Raw genomic sequence first — 18,040 nt, forward strand, 5'->3', positions numbered from 1 at the left:
CATTGTGCAGCACTCTACCTTCACCAAGGATTACACTATGGAGCTGGTATGTACCTAGCATTGTGCAGCACTCTACCTTCACCCAGGATTACACTATGGAGCTGGTATGTACCTAGTATTGTGCAGCACTCAACCTTCACCAAGGATTACACTATGGAGCTGGTATGTACCTAGCATTGTGCAGCACTCTACCTTCATCAACAATTACACAATGGAGCTGGTATGTACCTAGCATTGTGCAGCACTCTACCTTCACCAAGGAGTACCCTATTGAGCTGGTATGTACCTAGTATTGTGCAGCACTCAACCTTCACCAATGATTACACTATGGAGCTGGTATGTACCTAGCATTGTGCAGCACTCTACCTTCATCAACGATTACACAATGGAGCTGGTATGTACCTAGCATTGTGCAGCACTCTACCTTCACCAAGGATTACACAATGGAGCTGGTATGTACCTAGCATTGTGCAGCACTCTACCTTCACCCAGGATTACACTATGGAGCTGGTATGTACCTAGCATTGTGCAGCACTCTACCTTCATCAACGATTACACAATGGAGCTGGTATGTACCTAGCATTGTGCAGCACTCTACCTTCACCAAGGATTACACTATGGAGCTGGTATGTACCTAGCATTGTGCAGCACTCTACCTTCACCAAAGAGTACCCTATTGAGCTGGTATATACCTAGCATTGTGTAGCACTTTACCTTCACCAAGGAGTACACTATGGAGCTGGTATGTACCTAGCATTGTGCAGCACTCCACCTTCACCAAGGATTACACTATGGAGCTGGTATGTACCTAGCATTGTGCAGCACTCTACCTTCACCCAGGATTACACTATGGAGCTGGTATGTACCTAGTATTGTGCAGCACTCTACCTTCACCAAGGATTACACTATGGAGCTGGTATGTACCTAGCATTGTGCAGCACTCTACCTTCACCCAGGATTACACTATGAAGCTGGTATGTACCTAGCATTGTGCAGCACTCAACCTTCACCAAGGATTACACTATGGAGCTGATATGTACCTAGCATTGTGCAGCACTCAACCTTCACCAATGATTACACTATGGAGCTGGTATGTACCTAGCATTGTGCAGCACTCCACCTTCACCAAGGATTACACTATGGAGCTGGTATGTACCTAGCATTGTGCAGCACTCTACCTTCACCCAGGATTACACTATGGAGCTGGTATGTACCTAGTATTGTGCAGCACTCTACCTTCACCAAGGATTACACTATGGAGCTGGTATGTACCTAGCATTGTGCAGCACTCTACCTTCACCCAGGATTACACTATGAAGCTGGTATGTACCTAGCATTGTGCAGCACTCAACCTTCACCAAGGATTACACTATGGAGCTGATATGTACCTAGCATTGTGCAGCACTCAACCTTCACCAATGATTACACTATGGAGCTGGTATGTACCTAGCATTGTGCAGCACTCTACCTTCACCCAGGATTACACTATGGAGCTGGTATATACCTAGCATTGTGCAGCACTCTACCTTCACCAAGGAGTACACTATGGAGCTGGTATGTACCTAGCATTGTGCAGCACTCTACCCTCACCAAGAATGATGCTACAATATGAACAAAAGATGACTGACCTCAATAATGTGCTTGGTTTCTAGTGTCATTCCAAGGAGGTACAATATTTGTCTGCATGGTAGGATATGGCAAAAGATCATATTGCTTGGTTTCTGGTGTCATTCCAAGGAGGTACAATATTTGTCTGCATGGTAGGATATGGCAAAAGATCATATTGCTTTGCAAGGATGGTTTGTATCTGTCCACTCTAGGCTTTCAAATATTGGCTAAAACATTGTTCTCCCTATAGCGCCTTTTTTAGGCAATGCCAAACTGACCTACCTTCTGATATAGCAAAACCAACACAAGGGAATCTAAAGGTGTTACTGCTCAATGCCATGTGACTAAGCTAGAAACACCATTCCCAGCAAGCCTTCCTCATTTTGGAGAATGCGGACATCTGTGCAGTTACTGAGAAATGGCTTACAGCTTCAGAGAGCACTCTGACAGTGCCGAATTATATTGCCTTCCACACGTTCAGGCCAGCTATTGGACAGGCAAGGATCAAAGGTGAAAGTGTCTCAATCTATATCAACAAAAAACTCACCTCAAGACTAGTCAAGCAGGATGATGTGCTGAGTTTCTCCTTGTTCAGATTTCTCTGGGTAGTATCCCATATCATATCTTTGCAAACTATAGGTCACACTTTGTAACCCAAGTAACCCATAACTTGTACTTGGACTTACTGAAGCAATCACCATTCAACCCAATACCATATTCATGGCTGACCTTCAACTACCCAGCTCTAAACTGGAATAGTTGCATGACCCCAAAACACACACACATACATACATACACACACACACACACACACACACACACACACACACACACACACACACACACACACACACACACACACGTGGAATCCAATCATAAACATGTTGAATAGTAAAAGAAAAAAATCATAGCTAAGATTAGGAAGTGCTACAACCAGAATTATAAAAAAATGTTCTCATCAAGCTAAACAAACAATAAAGGGGGCAAATTAAGTCTACTAAAGCCACATTTTATGTAAAGGTAGCATTCTAGGCAAAGGACAATGACAAGGATTTCTTAAACTATGTCTGACACCAAAAAGGCAGCACACAGCAGTGTAAAGAACTGATAGCAAATAGAACCACTGACATGTAGCAGAAAGAGCTAGCAAATATGCTGGTTGACAAATTCATCTCCAATTTTACCACACCCCCCCAGCAAATACTATAAAATAACCCTGCCCCCCCCCCAACTATCACTAGGGAACAGGTCCTAGGTGTGCTCTCTATGGCCAAAAACAGGCCCACATAACATCCTAGGATGCTAAATTGCCTGAAACATGACCTTTAGGACCACTGGAGTCACTTTTTAAAGACAGCCTCTAGACAGGCATTGTACCACATGAATGGAGCACTGACAGCCCTCATTCCTTTATATGAGTATGGGCCATCAATGGACCACAGGAACTAGAGACCCATAAGTCTTAGACTAGTCTCATATGCAAAGTCATGGAAAGAATTATCATAGAAATGATTAATAAGAGAATAGAAAACATTCAAACAGTGGATCCAACCCAGTTTGGTTTTGTCAGGTGCAGATCATGCCTATTCAAACTTGTTGACTTCTTTGAGAAGCCTCCAAGGCAATGGATGAGAGCAAAACTGTTTATACTGTCTACATTCACCTGTCTAAGGCACCTGATACAATATCCTATGCAGGCATTTTAAATAAAATCATGGACAAGGGCATAAACCCATATCTTTAATGCTGGATAGCCAAATGGCTCTCAGGCAGGACCTAGGAAGTTAGGGTAGGGGAGATCACCTTCACAAACAGACTAATCACTAGTGGTGTCCCTCAGGCCTCTATGCTAGGGTCAAATTATTTTTGGGATCCACAACTCAGAAGTCAAAGCCAATGTCAAGGGTCTCTGGCTAACCAAATTTGCAAAGGATTGCTAACTAGAATCAACCAAAGAATCCCCTCAATATACTAACATTCTGCAGGAAGGACTAACACGTACAAATTACTGGTGCTAACACCACAGCTTACACCTCAGTGCCAAGAAATGTATAATAGTACTCTAAGGAAACCAGCCACCGTAGGAAATTTCCTCATAGATAACACACCCCTAGGAGTAGAACCAGTATTCAGGGATTTGGGTACGCATGTAGATAGTAACCTGGCTTTCAACCAACACGTGCCTAAAGCAGTAAGGAAATCATTCTATGTTGCTCAATTTATAAGCAACGGCATGGCATCTAGGTCCAAGGAAATCCTTGTTCCACTGTATTCAACCCTAATCAGGCTCATCATTGAGCATAACAGCCCCTTCGGTATACACCTGACCAGGCAAATGTAAGAACTGCAACATCCACAGTGGTTTTTCAAAAAAAAAAAAACAATACACGGCATAAAGAGCAAAACTGCAAATCACCTCAAAGCTCTATCTCTATACTCCATTTCTTATAGACTGTTCAGACGTAATCTATGCCTGGAATACGATAGATCCTGGAATCCCACAGTGATGGACTTTTTGCATACATGCAAAACAAACAACATCAGAATTACTAGATCTAGGGATTTAAGCTTTGATTGCAACATAAATAGGACACAGTGGAGGGACAGGCATTTGTCTCAGAATATTCACCTTCTCTGGAACAGGCTTCCTGTCCATGTGAAGCAGGGCTCTTTCCCTAATCCTATTCAATTCAAACCTGTACCAGTGGATGCAAAATCAAAACTATACCCAGAGTCTTGCACCTACTGTATGTCTCTAATGGACAGAGCCAGTCTATATATCCTTCCCTAACCTACACAGCCCCTATTAAAATAACCTCTAAGGTATATAAACTTGTAGGTTACAACTGGGATGCTTCACTAACTTTATAAATGTCTCAGTGGTTGTTAGCTTAGTATATATTTATGAATCTATGAGCTAGCACCTCTGGTAATAAATATGCCAATAACCTAATTTAAATTTCCCCATGTATCTTAGTGTGGGAATCATCCAGTTATGGTGTTCTGTTCACATTCACTGCCTTTAATTTTGGACTACACTGTTCACTTCGATTCTCAGTTAGAGCGTGTTCTGTGTGGCGACATGCGTGAATGGGCGTTCCTTCGTTGAAGGTTGTGTGTTAGGCCCGGCAAGCCAGCATGTAAAAATCTACTGCCAATCATTAGCGGACCGGAGTTCCGCTGTGGCGACCCCTAACCGGGAAAAGCCGAAAGACATAAACAAACAAAACTGTTCAGAATTCTTCTGTACTTTCTATTCAGCACTCTTCATTACCATCCCAATAAGCCATGGTGAGATACACAAACAAATTACATTTCTGCAAAGAAAACCACTTAACGTTGTAGCTCTGTGTCATCCAAATTCCCCATTGCCAGCTTCCCAACCATTTGTTTCATCTTCAGCACATCATGTTACACCATTCTGCATTCTACATTAAAGAAATAGCGAAAACTGAAACAAAAATAATGTTGCTGCACTACATGAAAGCAGCCTCTGTGTTCTGTTTCTGTATTTTCCTGTTCATGACACTAGCATGTTTTGCTTTTAACAAATATCAATTTTCTTGCAAAGTTCTAAAATAAAAACATGACATTCCAGATTACAGTGTGGGGAAGGATATCATGTACAGAAACTGCCCAATGTAACACACTTGTTAACCTGCAGTGTTTTTATCAGGGTACTTGTATACTATCTCTCACACATAAGAATTTCAATAAGGAACAGACTGCACCAATATCAGCACTCCCAACTTCAGACCTCTCAACTGTCCAGATTTGTCACATATTTTTGGTCTGTTCCTCTTAAAATTTGTGGTTTCTGGCAAATCAGTGAGGACTGAAGTCATTGCTAAATAATGATAGACATTTTAATTTCAGGCTTCATATCCTTCAGAAAATGCAAAACCCATTATTCTATCACTCTTCTAAATTTTAAAGACCAGTAATTAAAACCTGTCCCTGTTTTTGGACCATTGTCCCCCCATTAATTTTGGCTTAGTCCAGATTTCTTGCATTAAGAAGTTGATAGGTATGCCCAATGGATGCTTCAGGAAATACATAGGTGACAGGTGGGTCCCTTTTTGTTAAGAAAGCATTTCTGTTATTTCTTAGGTTCATAGGTAGGTACTAAGCTATCAGCCCAAGGGCCTAAGTAAGCCTTGCCAACAAGGTTCCCTGGCTTACGCCACCCAAGAAAGTTAATTTCCTATGCCCCTGTCGAGCAGAGCCACAGAAGTGATCCCCAGGGTGTATTTTCTATTTCCCATCCACTCATCAAGATTTTTCTTGAAGAGTTCTAATGAGGAACTTTGCTTGACAGATGGGTAGCTTGTTCCAGAGTATAGGAAGTCTCTGGGACAGGAATCTGTCCCTCCCGCATGTCCTGTTTATTGTGGTGACAAGGTTTAGGTCCCTAGAGCGTGTAGCTCGGAAGGATTGGGACTTGTTTAGGTGTAGCATGTCCAACAGCTCTGGGTTTAACATAGCTTTACATGTTAGGCAGAGATCTCCTCGGAGTAGGCGATATGCTACAAAGTAAAGCTGGAGTTTTTTGACACAGTCAGTGTAGGGCATCTGTTTGAGGCCAGTATTCCTCTTTGTGAGGTACTTCTGTGGTCATTCCAGCTGCTGCAGATGTCTTGTGAAGTACATTCCAAAAGGGGCATTGTACTCTTAATGGGTCTAATGAGTGCCGAGTTGAGTGGAACAATGACCTTTTTTCTTGGATGAGAACCCTCTTGTGATGAGGTGTGCCACATAGAAGGATTTCCTGACTACTGTGGAGATGTGATTATCAAAGGAGAGACTACTGTCCACTTGGGACCCAAGGTCTCCTATCACACATTTGGCGTTAAGTAGACTGCTGTTCATGTGGTAGTTCATGGGTAGAGAGTTTTTACCAAAGGGGATGACAATGCACTTTTTGGCATTGAGCTTGAGGCCATGCCTCTGACACCAGGCATCTGTCTCAGTGAGGCCCTTCTGTAGGATGCCCACCTCATTTGGGGACTCGATTATGGCTCCCAGTTTGCAGTCATCTGCGAACTTTGTTAGCCAGAGGCCTTCTGTTTTAGCCTGTACTTCAGACTAGATACCAAACAGGAGAAGTCCCAGGACTGAAACCTGTGGTACTCCACTTGTCACTGGTGTGAAGTCAGATTTGGAGTCTGCAACTTTTACAGTGTGGGTTCTGTAAGTGAGCCAGTTGGCAACCCATCTTGTGAAGTAGGGATTTATACCTAGTTTTACGAGTTTAGCTATAATTTCAGAATGGGGGATGGTGTCGAAAGCCTTGACGAGGTCAAGATAGGCTGTGTGAACCACCTTACCCTTGTCTACGGCTTTGGTGACTGCCTCAAAGAAGTCACTCAGGTTCAGAAGGCATAATCTGCCTTTCACAAACCCGAACAGGGTGGGGTCCAGAGTTTGGAGGTTACCAACGTCTTTGTTTATCAGTTCCATGAGAATACATTCCACAGCCTTACAGACCAGGCTCGTCAGGCTAATAGGGCGATCAGTGGTGGCTAACCCTTTGTGGAGGGGGATAACTGTTGCCATGCACCATTCAGTGGGCACAAAGCCTAACGTGAGTATGATTGAACATGGTGCTTAGGTGGGGAGCCAGTTAGTTCTGAAGTTTGTGTAAAACGCAGCCTGGGATGTTGTCCAGTCCCATGGATGCTGTGTTTTTGGTTTTAGAGAGTGCAGCTTTTACCTGCATAGATGTGATTACAGGGACTCTACATTCTTCCTGTATATACATGGGCCCTATAGGGGGTGAGAGGGGGGTAAAGTTAGCACTGAACCTATCTGATAGGATGTTGGTAATATCAGTTGGTTCTGTAATTTCCGTGCCGTTGTGCTGTAACTCAGAGCAGATCTGCGTGTTGCCATTGAGATTCTTGACATAGCTATAGAATGCTTTGTAGTTGCCCTTAGAATCAGTGGTGATTTTGTTTTCGTAGCTAGCTTTGGAGGATCTTATAAGGGATCTCAGCTTCTTACTGAGGCTGACCAGGGAGCTCCTCCACTCATGGGATTTCACTCTCTTTTGCAACAGTTCCTTCCTTCTGTTGTAGAGTTTGTTTATGGCAGGGGACCACCAGATCGGCTTCCTTTTTTGGAGGATAGCATCTTGGTTCTGTTTGGGATAGCACGATCCATGCACTTGTGTAAGTGCTTATAGAGTGCATTTGTGTAGGATTCAGCAGTCGTAACTGTATTGTTCATCTGCATGGGTGTCATGAAGTTCGCCACTTCTGTCTTAAGAAACATGAAGTTGGCTTTGGAGAAATTTTTTACTGTGGTTTTCTTAATGGTGGGTGGGGGCGGGATGCGGATATCTAGGGTGATTAGCTTATGGTCTGAGCTGATCAATGAGGCGTTGACTTCAGGTGTGGAACGCCGGTCACTCATGCTGGTAATGACTAGTGTGGATAAATTGATCCAGGGCATTGGAATATATGAATTTCAGAAAGCGTTGAGCGAAGGAGTTGGTACATGAGTAGTTTTCCCAGTTAATGGTGGGGTAGTTGAAATCGCCCATTATTAGGGTGTTTGGTTGAACCCTAATATTTTCCAGTATATCAAGAAAAGAGGAGTGGGAATTCTGGGGCATGGTGGGGGATCTGTAGCAAGCTACAATTTGGATTGCAGTTTTGCCCAGAGTTAGCTGCACTTGGATAACCTCGGATGCATTATGCTGCGTAACTAGCCAGGAGATGTGGATATCCTTAATGAATATGGACACACCTCCACCTTTTGTGTTCTGGTCCAGGTCAGATGGCCAAAAAGTGTGGTGTGAGTTTTAGCCTGGTAATGCAGGGGTGCTCACTAGAGCCTTGAACCAGGTCTCAGTCACTGCACAGATATCGATGTTCTCCATTTTAAGGAGTGCCTCTATTGAGTGCATTTTGAGATTTAGACTTCTAGCATTGAGTAGCATTACCCTCAGTTTTTGCCTGCCTTTTCCTGTTATGGTGGTGAATTTGTCATTTGAACCATGCCTAAAAAAGGCACTATAAGGGCGGCAAGACCCTTAGCCAGTATCCGGAATCCCAGGGACGACAGGTGTAGGCCATCTCTGGCAAAGCATCATGGTCTGTCGACCATGTCATCTGAGGCAGACAGATACTGGATCCCTTAGATTGACACCAGAAGCTTAGCCAATTGTTGCAGTTAATCATTTTGACCTTGTACTGCGGTATCATTCTGGGTGATGGCAGGATGCTTCTCAGGGCTAGGGTCATACCTGCCTGGGCTACAAGATCGGAGAGCTCTTCAATGTCTCTTTACATATAGTCCAGGGATGTACATCTCAGGTCGTTCACATCAACATGGACAATGACAGAGCTATATTTGTACTTGTTGTGGAGTGACCTGAGTGCGTGGGTTATATGGCAGATCCTGGTACCCGACAGGCAGCTGACAGTAACCTTCTCCTTATTTAGCCTGGTTGAGTGGGACATCAGTGTGCCTGACTATAGAGTCACCTATGACTAGTGTGTTGGGTACGTTGTTTTGCCTTATGAGCTGTGGTTTATTGGCACACTAAGTCTGTGAGCTATGTGTCATTTGGTTTGTGTTGGGGGGGTGGAGGTTGCTTGCGTTTCTGCTTTGGAGGTCTCTGTTGCTTGAGCAGATTATTATTGAGAGCCTCTGCAAATGTTTTTGTGTTTCTATGTGTGGATTTTGGTGGTGTAGGTTTAGTGGGACTATGTGATGAGTGAGGTGTGGTGCAAGTGTTTACCTTCTCCTCTTGACTGTCAAGTTCAGTCTTGGTTAGAGAGAGCTTTACCTCCAGTTTAGCTAAATAAGTGCATCTCTCAAAGGTTGTGGTGTTGGGTGGTAGGAGGAGAGGGTTGTCTGTGCACATGAGGCAATTGCTACACTGCCCCATGATGCCCAGATTCATCAGATAGACAGGAGAGAACACTGGGAGCTGACCCTTGGACAAGCCTGAATAAAAAACTACTTTCCTCTAGACAAGTGAGGAAAGTGAGTATAAGAGCCATTTTTCTCTAAGCAAGTGAGGAAGGTAAGTACAAAAACTGTTTTCCTCTAGGTAAAGAGGAAGGTTGAGTGCTGTAGTAATTTGTAGCTTATTTAGTGCTAACAACAAGTTCTGAACAAGTGCTGAGCACGAATAATCAACTTCAAGTGCTAAAACTAATAATCTGTACCTGGATCTTGTGGTAGATAGGCTACCTAGTGCTTACCACTCCCACTGATAAGCTAGAAGGCTTCCCTCCAATACAGAAAGGCTTGGGGGGGCACAGAAGCTTACAAACAGTCCTGGATACAGCAAATCTGTATCTGGACTAGCCTAGTTACAGGAAAGATGGGAAACAAGTGTAAACGTGGGCTTTTAAAACCAGAAAGTTGAAAGAGATGGACAAACTGCTCAAACGGCCAATAAACTACAATTTCTGGGCTAGAAACCACTCTTGTGGTAGATAGGCTACCTAGTGCTTACCACTCCCACTGATAAGCTAGAAGGCTTCCCTCCAACACAGAAAGGCTTTGGGGGCTCAGAAGCTTACAAACAGTCCTGGTTGCAGAAAATCTGTATCTGGACAAGACTAGTTAGAGAAAAAGCAGGAAACAAGCTTAGATATATATTTTTTTTGTTAAGGGGGAAAGGAGAAACGGAAGATAATTCAAAATTAAGGACCTAAGTGGCTTGCCCTTCACAAATGTTCTCTCTGTATTAGGTAGAATGAGCTAGTGACACTAGACTGGAATAGAGCTGGGACAGAGCTGAACAGATGGGACTGGTAGGTGTGTCTGAAGTCAAAATATGATCTCACCGTACTCAGCTGAGTGAGAAAATGAGATAGACCCAGGAGGAGTGTTCAAACACAAATTTACAGGCGGGGAGGGCAATTCCAAAGCCACCAAGATTAATACCAGAACAAGAACAAGGAGGGAGGGTGGAAAACTAACTGCAGACAGTGAGAGAGTGAGAGAGAGAGAGAGAGAGACCACAGTATTCTATGAAACAATTAAATAGAAAAATAAATAACTACAGAGAGACACAGACCACAATATTCAATGAAACAAACAGAAAAATAAAATGCAGTACAACCTTTATCACTGCAAGTTTGTACTTAACTCAGCTAGTAATGCATACAAGAAAGGTGGGAAACAAGCCGCATTTGCGCTTGTTTCCCATCTTTTCTGTAACTAGCCTAGTCCAGATACAGAGTTGCTGTATCCAGGATTGTTGGTAAGCTTCTGAGCCCCGCAAGCCTTTCTGTTTTGGAGGAAAGCCTTCTAGCTTATCAGTGGGAGTGGTAAGCACTAGGTAGTCTGTCTACCACGAGAGGAGAGGTTCTTGGCCCAGAAATTGTAGTTTATTGACCATTTGGACAGTCTGTCCGTCTCTTTCAACTTTCTGGTTTAAAAGACCACATCTGCGCTTGTTTCCCATCTTTCCTGTAACTAACCTACTGGGTAGCACTAGAAAAACTTAAACTGATACAAGCCTTCTAGCTTAGGAGAGAGACTTTGGAGTGATTAAGTATCAGTTTTCTGTACTTTCTTGCTGTACTTATCTGTTTTCCGCCTAAGCGCAGATTTTCCAGCATTTATTGTGATTTAAAAGCTTGTTTTTTTCACATATTGTACTTATTGACTGCCTGCACTTTTTAAAAGTTGTTTTTTGTTTAAATAATTTGTTTAACTGTTGTAGGCTACACACTAAAGTGCAATAGCCTTTTCTGATCGTTTGTAGTCGTTTAAAGCTGTTTTAAGTGTATTATTTACTGTTTTTGCCTTATCTTTTCAAAAAAAACAAAAAAAAAAAAATTCCTTGTTTCCCGCCTTTCTAAGCTAGTATAGTCCAGTTTTCAGGCTAGTGCTGAATTCAGGGCTGTGATACTAGTTTCTGAGTTGCCCATACCATACTTGGATAGAAGGAAGTTTCTCTGTTCACCTGTGAGAGAGGGGAGCTTTGAACAACCTATCTGTCCCTGGAGGAGTGGTTCCAGCCCAGAAGTTAGTAGTTTATTGGCCATTTTGGGCTAATTTCTATCTCTTTCATTTCCCTACTATAAAAACCGTGTTTGCATGTTTTTGCGCACCGGGCAGTGCCGGTTAGCTACGGTTAAATTATTCCCAGCTCCACTAAGTCTCCTGTTCAGTTTTTCCCTTGAAACTAGTCTAACTCTCAACCTAAGCACTCAAAAAAGCATCTTACAGCCCAGAACTTGCTCAGACCTAACAGCAAGCACTACTACACCCTGATACTGACTGCCCAGCAGGGCAAGGTTCTTTATTCACCCCTCACCAACCAAGTGACTAAGCAGCTCATCCTACTATTCAGGCATGACCAAAGGGCAACTTCAGGTGCACTCTCCAGTCCAGCTGGTGAATCTGGGTATCATGAGGTAATGTTACAACTGCCATTTTCACAGACAACCCTCTCCTCCTACCACACAACATATGCGAGCGATGCAATTATACAGCCAAACTGGAAGCTAAGCTGTCTCCACCCAAGACTGGAACAGACAGTCAAGAGGAGAAGGTTAACACTTGCACCACAACTCCAGCCGCACAGAGACCTACTAAAATAGCACTGGCAAAAAATACACATAAATACACAAAATCATACTCGGAGGCTCTAAATAATACCTGCAAAAGCATCAGAGACCTCCAAAGCAGACACCCAAACAACCTGCACTTCCCGTCACAAACCAGACAACACATAAAACACAAAATCAGTGTGCTGCACAATCGCAGCCCTTAAGGTGAAATAACATACCTAAATTACTAGTAATAGGTGACTCTACAGTCATGCACACTGACGTCCCACTCACTAAGCTGGTCAAGCAGAAGGTTACTGTTAGCTGTCTGTCGGGAGCCAGAATCCGCCACATAACACAAGCACTCAGGTCACTCCAGAACAAGTACAAATATGACTCTGTCATTGTTCATGCTGGTGTGAATGACCTGAGATGTACCTCCCTGGACTACATGAAAAGAGACATGGAAGAGCTTGCTGATCATGTAGCCCAGGCTGGTATGACCCTGAGCCTGAGTAGCATTCTGCCCTCACCAAGAATGATACCTCGGTATAAAGAAAAAATGATCAATTTTAACAATTGGCTAAGCTTCTGGTGTCATTCAAAGGGGATCCAGTCTCTGTCAGCCTGGGAAGACATGCTCGATAAGCCTCGTTGCTTCGCAAGAGATGGCTTGCACCTGTCATCCCTAGGCTTTTGAATACTGGCCAAGGCTCTTGCTGCCCCCATAGTGCCTTTTTTACGCAAGGCTCAAAAGTCAAACCCACCTCCGTAAACAGCAAAATTAACAAAAAACTGAGGGTTTTGCTACTCAAAGCCAGGAGTTTAAAACTCAAAATGCATGCGCTTGAAGCACTCCTCAGTATGGAGAACGTCGACATCTGTGCAGTAACTGAAACCAGGTTCAAGGCTCCAGAGAGCATGCCAGCACTACCAGGCTACCACTCATACCACACGTTTTGACCACAGAACACGGACCGAAACACAAAAGGAGGGGGTGTATCCATATTCATCAAGGATACCTACACCTCCAGGTTAGTGGCGCAGCATGATAACTCTGAGATCATCCATGTGCAACTATCATCGGGCAAATCTGCAATGCAAATTGTGGCCTGCTACAAATCACCCTCCATGACCCAGGACCACCACTCCACCTTTCTGGAGACACTGGAAAGCATGAAGGTCCTACTAAACACCCTGATATTGGGCAATTTCAATTACCCTACCATTCACTGGGAAAACTACTCGAGTACAAATTCCCAGGCCCAGCGCTTCCTGGAATTCATCAACTCAAACGTCCTGGATCAGCTGGTAAACTCCCCTACCAGAGATGAAAACATATTGGACCTGGTCATCACCAACATGGGTGACAGGTGTACCACACCAGAGGTCAACCCGTCACTGGTTAGATCAGACCATAAACTAATCCCTCTGGATGTCCACACCCAACACCACCCCCAACTAAGGAAACCACAGTAAAAAACTTTTCTAAAGCAAACTTCACCTTACTTAAGACAGAGGTGGTAAGTTTCACAAGCCCCATGCTAAAGGATAACGCTGCCCAAGATGCAGAAACCTTTACAAATGCACTTTATGAGCACCTACAAGGATGCATGGATCGTGCCATCCCTAGCAAAACCAAGACTCCCTCCTCTAAGAGAAGGAAACCAGTTTGGTGGACCCTGCAATAAACAGGCTATACAATAGAAGGAGGAAACTAGTTCAGAAAAAAGCAAATCCCAAGAAGGAAAGACATCCCTCATCAGTATCATTAAGAAACTGAGGTCCCTCATGAAATCATCCAAGGCTAACTTCGAAAGAAAAACAGCCAAGGATTCAAAAGATAAACACAAAGCCTTCTTTAGCTATGTTAAGAATCTAACTGGCAACTCGCAGATATGCACTGAACTAGTGCAAAAATAGCACAAAATATACATAACCTACTGATATTGCCAACATCCTGGCAGATAGATTCAGTGCAAACTTCACCCCCCGTCACCTCCAAAAGTGCCCACAACAATGCCGGAAAAGTGTAGTGTCCCAAATATCACAGATGCACAGGTGAAAATAGCCCTTTCAAAAGCCAAAAACACAGTGTCAATGGGACCAGATGGTGGTCCAGTCTGCCTCTTGCATGAACTACAGAACAAACTAACCCCCCACCTAAACACGCTGTTCAACCTCAGCCTCTCCACAGGCTATGTGCCCATAGAATGGCGCACAGCAACAGTTATTCCTCTCTACAAAGGAGGGGCCACAACTGACCCTGGTAACTATCGCCCCATAAGCCTGACTAGCCTGGTCTGCAAGGCTTTGGAGCGCATCATCATGGAACTCATTAACAAAGACATTGGGAACCTCCAAACACTTGACCCGACCCAGTTCGGCCTTGTTAAGGGCAGAGCATGCCTTCTAAACCTGGTTGACTTCTTCGAGGCAGTCACCAAGGCCATAGACGAGGGAAAGGTGGTTCACAAAGCCTACCTTGACCTCGCCAAGGCTTTCAACACCATTCCCCACTCAGATATTACAGAAAAACTCACCAGCCTGAACATAAACCCCTATGTCACGAGATGGGTTGCCAACTGGCTTACAGACAGAACTCACACAGTAAGAATAGCAGGCTCCAGGTCCGACTCTAAACCAGTCACAAGTGGTGTCATGCAAGGCTCAGTCCTGGAACCCTACTGTTCGGCATATACTTCTCAGAAGTACAGGCAAACACAGGAGGACTATGGATAACCAAGTTCGCCGATGACTGCAAACTGGGAGCCATAATTGACTCTCCGGCTGACACGGACATCCTCCAAAAGGGCCTTCCTGAGACGGACACCTGGTGTCAAAGTCATGGCCTCAAGCTAAATGCCAAAAAATGCATAGTCATCCCGTTTGTGAAAAACAAAACACCCACGGATTACCACATAGGTGGCAACCCCCTTAATACAGAAGAGGTAATAAGAGATCTGGGGTCCCAGGTAGATAGTAATCTCTCCTTTGACAATCATATTGCCAAAGTAGTTAGGAAATCCTTCTATGTGGCCCATCTAATTACTAAAGGGTTTTCATCTAGAAATAAAGAGGTTATAGTGCCCCTCTACTTGTCACTCATTAGACCCATCATAGAGTACAATGCCCCATTTGGGATGTACCTCACAAGACACTTCCAACAGATGGAAAGACCAAAAAAGTACCTCACCAAGAGGATTACTGGTCTCAAACTCAGAATTGATGGACATGCTCCACCTAAAGAAATCCAAGTCACTGGGAGCCACGCGCTCTAGTGAGCTAAACCTCACCACAACAATAAATAGAACATGCTGGAGGGATAGATTCCTGTCACAGAGACTACCTATGCTTTGGAACAAAATTCCAAATTACATCAGGCAGAGCCCCTCACTAACACTCTTCAAGAGAAACCTTGACGAGTGGATGGGTAACAAAAAATACACCCCGGGATCACTTCATTGGCTCTGCTTGACAGAGGATCAGTTAATTGATCAATGGGGTGTCGAAAGCTGACACACTCTGGCTAGGCTTATAAATGCCATCGGGCAGATAGCCTAGTACCTACCTATGAACCTATGAACCTATGATTGTAGGTATGTAGCAGAAGCCAAACAACTCAGATATTGAGCAGTAATAAATTCAAAGATATGTGACTAACACTTATAAATACAGAGAAACCCTCTAGGCTAAGAGTTTAACACTGAATATCAATGAAGTGAAACACAGTAGCCCCCACTAACTGCAGAGACAGAGAGAGACCATAGTATTCTATGAAACAATTAAATAGAAAAATAAATAACTACAGAGACTCAGACCACAATATTCAATGAAACAGACAGAAAAATAAAATGCAGTACAATCTTTAACACTGCAAGTTTGTACTTAACTCAGCTAGTAATGCAATTGATTGTAGGTATGTAGCAGAAGCCATACAATTCAGATATTGAGACTTCTTCAATTGTTTGGATCTTCTGACTTGTGCTGTTACGTTTTATAACATATGTGAGCGCTACCTTATAAAGCATGGCATCTGCTCGTAAGATGTCAACAACAGTTATGTCATCTCAGTATAGTCAAGCAGTCTAAGTTACTTCTCAGTAACCATACGGTGAGAGCCAGGGTTCATGATGCCAACAGCACACAATGCGATGGCAGAAGTTCTATCCACACTACTCCTAACAATGTAGTATGCAGCACAATCTGTGTTAAGGAGGTAGTTAGAAACTAAAAAAAAATCAGAAACATGAACTGGAAATAAAAGCAATGCAATGAACAAACTGGAAAGAAACAGTCAGCTCTGATGTCACAGACAGATAAAGCCCAGACTGAGACCCAGTGAACCAGATATTGATTAGTGGTTGAGGTGCCTGGGAAGGGTAAGTTATGGCATCTTCACCTCTTCTCAGGGGTAGGGATAGGATACATTCCAGGGTGTTCCATGATGTTACATTCTCTAGTGAAGACATTACTGGGCAGAGTTTATGAAAGATATCACTAACACAGACAGGGCTGTCCTTCAAGAGAACTCTTTGCATGCCCACCCAAAACTACATACAAAACAAGTATGAACAGTACAGACTTTAACCTGGTAAAGTTTTCCCAATTCTACTGCATGCAGAAGTCACCAGGGATCAGTGACCACAGTGAGAAGTTAAACTCAGGTAAAGCTGCATAAACAAATGTATAAAATATGAACAGTGGTGAACAAATGGTACTGCTATTTAGGCATCACTAAGTACAACAGAAAGGCAAACATATCCAGCAGTATTCTGTATTTTCTGAGGACGGTGACCTAAATAACTTAGATCTACAGTCCTTACACATATTTTTACAGTTTTGCATCCCTCTTTATCACAAATCCAATATGCACTGTATAACTATATTTGCTTGACTTTGGGGAGTCTTTGCAATCTGAAGCAAACATAATTCCATTATGTATTTATTTGTAATACTGCAAAATAAATATTCAGAAATAAATACTAATTACATACTTGAAAACATTTAATATAATAGCTTACATAGAAATAAACTAACTTGTGTGTGTCATCTTTGTTTCCAGGGCTGAGTTATCTCAAAAAGATAATTTAATTACTCAGAGAAAATCCATCTCCACTAGACCTCTCACTGAGCTCTACATTCCCTACCTCCGGCTGCAGGATTCTGGTTCCAGCTCCACCAACATAAACTGCACAGTTCAGAAACACAAAATATGCTGTCCTTTACAGTTCAGGATTGGAAGAACAAAGGATATTTCACACAAATGAGTTCTCTCCTCACCAACTCTCTTTTGCTCAGATTTGCTTACATGCACCTTCATACTCTATTTCTGTCCCTTAACATTTTCTGCAATGCAAACTGCACTGTTCATGAATTCAAGCTCTACTTCCTTTCAAAATTTGGGAAAAGATTACAAGAACAAGGACAGTCTGCGCACTGAAAGCAAGTTTTTCATCAGCTCATAAATTCTTACCTCTAACTTCATTGTCACGTTTTAAGTTTCAGCTCATAAGCAAGAATGTCCCCAAATTCTGCCAACTGCTCTCTTTCATATTTTAGAACCAAAAGATTTATAAATAATTTCCCTGTAATCTGTTGGAAATCATTGGAACAACAACTTGTAAATTAACTCTCACTTCCTGTCCTTCTGTGAAATGTGTCCCTATTGCCTGCTGCTAATCTGATTAATATTTATGATGTAAGTTTATACCGATGTATAGTGGGAGTGGTTTATGTTTAGTAAGATAAGCAGACACAAGCAGCTCCAACCTTTCTTTAGTAGGAGCAATGCTTTCGTTGTGTGAATGTGTGCTGCCAACTCTGCAGAGCAAAGCCACTTGACTTATCTGCACATTCTTCTTTATTTTCCTGGTGTGTGTGTGTGTTTGTGTGTTTATAGGCTGCAT

The 18,040-nt window shown here is 43.0% G+C and overlaps 1 protein-coding gene across 1 annotated transcript in view; it reads right to left on the reverse strand.

Annotated features, from left to right (window-relative positions):
* The window catches only part of LOC122811765 (zinc finger protein 260-like), a 195,353-nt gene extending 177,597 nt beyond the window's left edge, over positions 1-17,756 (reverse strand). Inside the window, exon 1 of the mRNA XM_044083824.1 lies at positions 17,608-17,756. Within this exon, the coding sequence (XP_043939759.1) occupies positions 17,608-17,619 (12 nt within the window). The 5' untranslated portion in view covers positions 17,620-17,756. The remainder of the gene's footprint in view (positions 1-17,607) is intronic.
* Positions 17,757-18,040: the final 284 nt, after the last annotated feature.

Source organism: Protopterus annectens, chromosome 1.part1 (assembly GCF_019279795.1).
Source record: "Protopterus annectens isolate FY-2018-M chromosome 1.part1, PAN1.0, whole genome shotgun sequence".
NCBI lineage: Eukaryota > Metazoa > Chordata > Ceratodontiformes > Protopteridae > Protopterus > Protopterus annectens.